Source organism: Poecilia latipinna, unplaced genomic scaffold (assembly GCF_001443285.1).
Source record: "Poecilia latipinna isolate Pla-1442-1.1 unplaced genomic scaffold, P_latipinna-1.0 Scaffold1498, whole genome shotgun sequence".
In the NCBI taxonomy this organism is placed as follows: domain Eukaryota; kingdom Metazoa; phylum Chordata; class Actinopteri; order Cyprinodontiformes; family Poeciliidae; genus Poecilia; species Poecilia latipinna.
In genome coordinates, this window is record NW_015114114.1 from 135,037 (window position 1) to 143,174 (window position 8,138).

The window sequence follows — 8,138 nt, forward strand, 5'->3', positions numbered from 1 at the left end:
AATATGAAAAAAAAGGCTTGCATGAACCAAGGGTTTGCACTTAACTACCTGTGAAACAAGAAGCAAAGCCACATGCGGTGGCTAAGCTGCAAGATGTAGGCTGTGGCTGGCCATTTCTATGCGTCTGGCAGACCGCACAGCATGTTTACTCAGAATGTGCAACGTTCTGTGCGTCAACAGGATATGCAGCCAAAGTGCACTAGAAGTTTCGCTGAGCTAAATTTAGCAGAAACTATTTACCTGATGGCACACTTTCCTGCAAAATGATTTTATATTGTTGCAACCAATAAAACAAAATATCAACTTAACCTATGCAACTACGAAAACTGCAATTAGTTAATGATTTATTGGCATTTTTAAAGAACATGCCAGTTAGTTTTGAGATTGCTCAGTTAAGGCAGGGTGTGTGTGTTCGGAGCGATAAGGTGGGTTTCAGATCAACCAGGACAATGTGGCAAAACCAGCAGAGATGGGTAGAGTATCCAAAAATTGTACTCAAGAGCACCACTAATTCAGCATATTTTTTATTCAAGTAAAGGTTGAATGGAGACATCCAGTAAATCAATCAAGTAGTAGTAAAACAGTATTTTGTTTAAAGGCTCCTTAAGTAGAGAGTAACTGATAGTAATATCTTATTTAATATTAAAAAAACATGTCATCGGAAAAAACAAAAATATAAAGTATCATGTAAACCCTGATATTTTGGAGATCAAAATGACCAAAAAATACAAATAACATAATTACAAAATAACACATTTATGCAGATTTGGAAAAGAAACACTTTTCCAAATCCATTTTTTCATTATAAAATTTATAAAAAAAATAATACTAATACTGACTGTAGGTGATGGATGTGTCTGACCTTAACAAAAACTGAAGTTTTATGCGTGCATCTGGTGAATTTATGGTTAAAGCATCTTTGTTCTTCATTTAGGGAAGTTAGTGATGGTGCTCAAGCATCTAAAAATTTCACTCATGCGAGAGTAACGTTGCTTTATATTGCTGAAGTAAAAGTAAAAAGCACAGTGTGGTAAGTTACTCCTCATAGTATATTTTTTCCAAAAAGTAAAGTAAATGTAACTAGTTACTTTCCATCTCTGAAAACCTGTGATGACAACCTGCTCCTGAATTTGTTGTCTGCATTGTCAGAAGGTGAGTGTAGGCTCCTTCATCAACCGGGGAGGTTAGACTGATTATACTAAAATGGAGAACAAAAACCAAAAACCACCATGCTTGGGGTGCAGCCGTGTTGCATCAAGCAGGGCTATGATTTGAATCATCTTTCTGTGAGGCTGCAAATTTCACTTATTTATGGTAGTGGTAAATTTAGCACGTTTTTTTTTTTGTTTTTTTGTTTTCTAAACTGACAATGCATGGAAGGCCGTGCAACTAGAACTGGGTTCAGAAAGCCTCGCCCCACCTGTTTAAATGCTCGGGTGCGCACTGGTGCACCAATGCCCCCGCTTAGACGATTAACAAAAAACAGGTGACAGAGTTTCTCAGCTCCATGGCAATCACGTCCCACGTCTGCCTTTGGCTTTGTCTGCAAGAGGTCTAAGGGGGTCATTTCAAGATTGAAACTTCTGACTGAGACAGATCAACAAAATGATTAGCATTTCAGCTCTTCGCACCTTTTAAAACATGTGGGTCGGAATAGTGACTAAGCAGCATGTCTAAGTAACGACTGAAGAACAGACCCACAGGCGCATTTACCGCGATGGAAACTTCAGCATGCAACTGTCGTAGCACATGCATCGGGAGTGGTTATTTTAGTACACTCCGGCGCTAAAAAAACAAAACAGCAGATAAAAGCTATATTTGTTATGGCTCAAACGTAGACTAAAAAAACCTGATGTGAATTCACACCTCATCTTGACCACACAACCACACTGAGGCTAAATTTTCCGTCATTGCTGCTTGTTTGTCACTGTGCTGTACCATGACCTGTGTGAAAATCAGCTCCAGCACCATAAATGAAGTCAACGAGTTAATTTAAGTACATCAAGCTAATCAGATTCCTCTTGAGTTGTTGCGTTGATTTGTTGGTTTTCCTAAAATGTGTTTAGTCTAAACTAAACACATTAAGTTGCAAATAACACAGCAGTTTAACATCTTAAAGTATTTAAGCCATTGGATTTAATTTAAAAAAAAAATGTCTGAATTTAAAATGTTTTATATTCTTATCAGTGCCATAGAACAATAAGTTAATTATAATTACCAAATTAATTTGGTAATAATAATAATAATAATAATAATAATAATAATAATAATGATGTTAAAAGATCATCTTCTGGATTGAAACAGCATTGCTGCTGTTGCATTATATTTTGGAGGCTGCTCTGTAGGCCCAATATGCTGACTTGGTGCTGAAAAAATCTTTTGTGCCCCCTAATGGTACATTTTATTTCTTTTTTTAGCCATTTGAGAAATTGTCATCCTTTTTACTAGTTGCATTTATTTCTGACGGTCGTGGGCCTAAGACCCTGAATTAGTGTTCAAAAATCCTTTAGTGCCCCCTGTTGGTAGATTTCATTTCATTGCTCCTGTCACCCTTGTGAAATTGTTGCATCCTTTTTTAGTAGTTGGTGTCGCATTAATTTTTGGCGGCCATCCCTCGCGCCAGATGCTGAATTGATGTTCAAAAATCCTTTGGTGCCCCCTGCTGGTAGTTTATTATTCTAAGTCTGCTGAATTATTCACATCTATTTCAGTGGTTGTTTGTTCTGTGCTGAATTGGTGTGAACATAAAAGTTTATTTGAATTTTTTTTTTGCTCGTAATGAAAGTTAAATTGATAATTTTTTAATAGGTTAAACTATGCACATCCTTCTTCTAATCAATCTTTTGCACACAGTGTGTTAACACAAAAGTTAGGGCATTTTCTTGCTTCTCATATTTTTTGACTAAGGCTTTCAGAGTTTGTTTTTCTCATAAAATTACATTTTATGAGAAATGTAATTTCCCATGAATTCCCCATGAATTGGTAGATTTGCAGATTGTGTAAGCAGCTAACTATGGTGAGTATGAAATTGATATTAGGCCCCACTTTTACTTTTAATTCAAAGCACAGTACTCCTGTGGATAATCTGAATTTAACTGTGAAAACCAAAATTGTGTTACGTGAACAAAAACACACAAATATACTCCATTATAGTTTTGAGGCCTTGCAGACATCCCTGGCCTAACATTCTCATCAGAGTTGAAAGTTAGTTTTAAGTCTGTTAATAGAATGAAAATGCCCACCCAAAAGGACTGTCAACTATCAATGGGTTAAGTAGTAATGACATTTGTGCCAATTAGCTAATTTCACTCCAACAAAACAGATAGTAGATGTCTTCTGGGGTGCATTATTATCAAATCCAGCTTCCTATTTAGCTTTCAGGAGCATTCCCCAGCTTGTATGAGGCCCAAACCTTGAGAGATCATGTTGGCTCTTCATGGGGCCTGAGTCCAAGGCAGAAGTCTGGTAGAAACAACGGTTGCACATCCATGAGCTCTGGTCTGTTTGCACCTGCATAAGCTGGTCAATTAATAACCTAATAACATAGCTGACAGTGCTCAAAGTGGTACTACAGCTACTATTCACAAAGAAAAAAAAAAAAAGAAAAAAAAAACATTGAAGCGAAATCCTTGTTCTTGTATGACAGCATAATAATACAATTGATTGTGACTAATTTTATGACAGTATCTTTTCAGACCTGCTCTGTGAACGTGTGCAGATTCTCTGCCCCCTGCTGGGTCTGGATAGTACTGCATGGATAGTTCTGCACTCTGCATTCACTGCCTCACCCATAAAACGAAGCAGTCGCATGGCACAAAAATTGCTCATCTGAATGGCTAAAAACAGTAATGTCTCAAAAGTTTTATAAGATAATCACAAACCACTAATGTTGCAGTTATCGTATTGCATACACCCTTTTCTATAGCATAACGACACAAAAATAAGATTTTTTACCTCAGTATGAATGTTTAAATGTCAGGAATGCAGATTTTAACTGTGCTTTCAGGTACGTTTGTCAAATAAAAAAAAAGGAACAAAAATTTTCCTTCAGGTTTTTATTGAAGCTGAAAATATCACTGGTTTGATACCAAAAAACAGTTACAACATGAAAAAAAGTTGTGCCATATTTTCACCTTGACAGGAATGTTTGCAGACGTTATCAGAGAAAGAGTTCCTGAAGTTTAACATATACAACGGATGCTGCCACTCAACTATCTGGCTGCTGATCATCAAAAGCACATAATTAAAACACTTTTATTCATTTGTTGTGTAATTTAATACTGTGCGTGGTGAAACAATGTAGATGAATGCCACTGTTTCTACTGGAAGGCTTTTTTTCTGAAATGACAATCACTTCTGACTTGTTGGTGTTATTCGGAGGAAAAGTTTGGCTCAGAATTAACATTTTAAAAGCAGAGCAAATAAAAGCTTTTTTATTTTTTTTATTTTTTTTTTACTGCAGTGGCTGTTTTGTATAATGGAGCATTTATTTTTCTGTTAAAACCAAACCAGACTTTCCAGTGTCCATTTGCAGCATTTGTACATCATTTTCAATTCTCAGTACCTCTTTTCTCTTCAGAGGTCCAACCAACAGACTTCAGTAACTTTGTGTTTTATGGTGACATTTTGGGAAACGTTTTTAGTGCATGAGTCTTTATATGAGCAAACAGCTGATTAGTGGTTTTACCTCAAAATAAAATTCAAAAACATAGAAACATCTAGAGTTTGTTGGCAGCAAATTAAAATCCAAATTTTCAGTTGGTAAATATGGTGCACCACGTTTACAACTTAATACCATGCACATCCATTGTATGTAATGACTCAACATGTGTATTTTTTTGCAACATTTTGACAGCCAAGCAATACAACACAATCAGAAAATTATTATTCAACAATCTCCCTCAAGTTAATCTTTTTGTCCACAGTGTCAAACGGCAAGCTTTCCGAATAATTCAAACATGTTTTCTTTCAAACCAACAGTTTTGAGGTTTTTCTAATAACTCAAAATCACGTTAGAGCTAAAGATCGTTCTTTGTTATTTTTGGAAGAAGAAAGTAGAAAAGTTTCCAAACAGCCAGAAAAAGTCACTCACAAGATGGGATCATCATATTTGTCTAGATCTGATTAAACCATAGAAGAATAATTCAAATAATAGGAACTGTTTTACAATAGTATGGTGACTATATTCTAAGATCATGATTACAAATGCACCTTTACCGTTCTCTTTTTTTCCAGTTACACAAACCAGTGCCTTCAAACTCATGTATATCAACAAAAATATTTTACAAATAAGTTAAAAAAAATTGTTTAATACTTCACATTCAAACTCAGCCCCTGGTTTGGTTTTCAGAATAATGTGTTTGTTTTTATTTCTTGGATCAAGTTGGACATGTAAGTTAAAGCCCTCTCTTAGACAAGACAAAAAAAAAGTAACAGGCTCAAAGTCAATCGAGTAAAAGCAAGTAAAGCAGCAAACAGATGTCCTTGGTTTGAATCAACCTCTTGCTGAAACATAATAATTGTGACCACTAATCTCTACTTCACAGATGAGACTATTCACTGTCTCAAACACTCAGAAAAGGTGCTAATTCACAATACAAAAATCTCTTTCAACTTTCATCAAAAAAGTACACCATTCAGTATCAAACTCCAATAGGTCAAAATCTCACAAATGGCACTTAAAACATAGCTGTCCTTGTTTTATTTTTTTTTTTTTACCTCAAAATTGGGGAATGTTTGCTTTTGATAATTGGGGAGAGATCATTTCATTTTGATTTCTTCAGTGAGTGTAAAAAAAATGTTTTTATTATTGCTAATTTAGCCTGGGTTTGTCCTTGGAATGGAATTGCTTTTTTAAAATCTTCAGAATGTGCTTAAGACGGCAGCATGACAGAAAACTCCCTACGACACCTCCAGATTGTAATAACCAGCTATCTCCACAAGGGGGAAACCGTGATCACAAACTGCAAAGACAACAAGGGAACAAGGGAGGAAGTGTGCAGATGAGGAGAGGTGGCAGAGGCTTTGACGCCCCCCTGGCCGTTGTTTCTGCTCCACTTGGACCCGTTTCTCTCCCGGCCTCGCGGAGGCTTTGCCGGATTGGAGATGGGGTTACGTGGGGTTTTGCTGTACGGAGGAGACTGAGGGCCATAACCTGGCCAGTCATCACTGTACCTTTCATCATGATCTCCACCCCCTGAGCCACTGCCCTCCTCACCTGAAATAATAACAAAAAAAGATGCATTCATATTCAATCTGGAGGCAATGAGAAAATATATGTAAGTATGGAGGAATGGTATTTCACAACAAAACGGAAACCTTTGGAGATTTACAGTTCCACATGTAATCCTACAACATGATACATAATATTTTCTTGAGATATTATGTGATCAATACAAAATAGTACATAAACATGAAAGGCAAAAGTTAAATGTTTTTTAAATGCTTCAACAATTATGAATCTGAAAAGTGTGGTGCGCTCTTGTATTTCCCTTTTACTGTGATACTCCCACTTTTCAGTGGAGAAAAAAAAATCTACAAAGATCCACCTTATTCACCTAATCTAACAGGCTGGACAAAGAGTTCATTTATAGTGTCTCAGTTAAATAATTTGTTCAACTTTGCAGAGGTTCACCTTCCAGCAGAACAACAACACTAAACAAAGCTTCAATCGAGAGGTTTAGATCAAAGCATATCCACGTGTTAGAATGGCCCAGTCAAAGTTCAGAATTTTGAATCTGTGGCAAGTCTTAAAAATGTCATTGGGTGATGTTCATTGAAGTTCTCCATCCATTCTGACTGAACTGAAAATAAGAATAGTCTAAATGTTCACTCTCTTTATGAGTAAAGTCTAATGGCAGAAAACTGAGGTTCCATGAGGAACTGAGGGTGATTACAACTATTCTTTCTACTGATTTATTACACAAAATCCCAATAAAAATAAAAATGTTGAATACTTCAGAAAGGTAACTAAAGGTAAACTCACTGTCTATGAAATTTATATCCTGTCCGCGTTCAGCATGCTTCAGTTTGTTGGTCACCACCTTCAGATCCACGATTAGCTGTTTGACCTTCACATCTGGACGAGCAATGTCCACCTCCACCTCTGGGTTGTTTATTTGGCTGGCGAGGCCATTGCCTGTAACATCTGGCAGGTACCTGAGCACACAAAATCATTCACATACTTCCCATCCAGAAACCATAAATTTTGTGATTTCGAACAAATTATTTCCTGTCTTAATCACAACAGTGAATGAGAAGTTATTTTAGCTCTCAAAGTCCAGGCTGCTGTAACCACTGCGTCATGAGAAACTACCAGATGTCCATGTCTTGTTTGAGACTGAGTCATTGATGTGGCAAATAATCTTCAATTCAGTTCAAACTAACTTATCATGTTACAGAAGGATTTCTATGTGCATTTATTTTCTGTTTTTTGTTGTTGTTTTTTTACCTATTTTTGTATACCTCAGGATGTTGGACAGGTTCTCAAATATTTCTTGATTCTGCAGATAGTAAAGGTGTTAAATTGAACCAGAAAGGTTCAATTTAACACCTATATACCTATATATATATATACTACCTATATATAAAATAAAATATATAAAAAATTCCCACCCTCCGTGGGTGGTCTCTTTCATCCTCTGAGCTCGGGTCCTCTACCAGAGGCCTGGGAGCTTGAGGGATCTGTTTGAGCCACTGCTCCAGTTTGGGGGTTCTTTATCCACCACAATAAAAACCAGTCCATATTCTGCACAGATGTTCCCGCCACTTGGTTATGTCGTTCCATGTTACCCTGCTGTTATGTGCTGGACTGTCTCAGAGGCCTCCTTGCACAACCTACACCTTGGGTCTTGTCTGTGGTAGATCTGAGCTTCTATTGCTCTGGTGTTTAGGGCCTGTTCCTGTGCAGCCAGGATGAGGGCCTCTGTGCTGTCCTTGAGTCCAGCTTTCTCCAGCCATTGGTAGGATTTCCTGATATCAGCCACTTCAGTTATTTGTCGGTGGTACATCCCATGTAGGGGCTTGTCCTCCCATGATGGTTCCTCCAGCACCTTGTCCTCTGTTCCCCATTGCCTGAGCACATCGTCCGTTGAGGCTCTCGCCCATTTCCGTCTTGTTCCAGTAGCCCATTTTTCATC

At 37.2% G+C, this 8,138-nt stretch overlaps 1 protein-coding gene across 1 annotated transcript in view; it reads right to left on the reverse strand.

The window, feature by feature from the left end:
• Window positions 1-5,716: 5,716 nt before the first annotated feature.
• Window positions 5,717-8,138, reverse strand: part of gpc2 (glypican 2) — a 21,520-nt gene continuing 19,098 nt past the window's right edge. The window contains exons 10-11 of the mRNA XM_015057882.1: window positions 6,986-7,158; window positions 5,717-6,217 (exon numbers count right to left, since the gene is read on the reverse strand). Coding sequence (XP_014913368.1) covers window positions 5,931-6,217; window positions 6,986-7,158 — 460 coding nt within the window. The 3' untranslated portion in view covers window positions 5,717-5,930. The remainder of the gene's footprint in view (window positions 6,218-6,985; window positions 7,159-8,138) is intronic.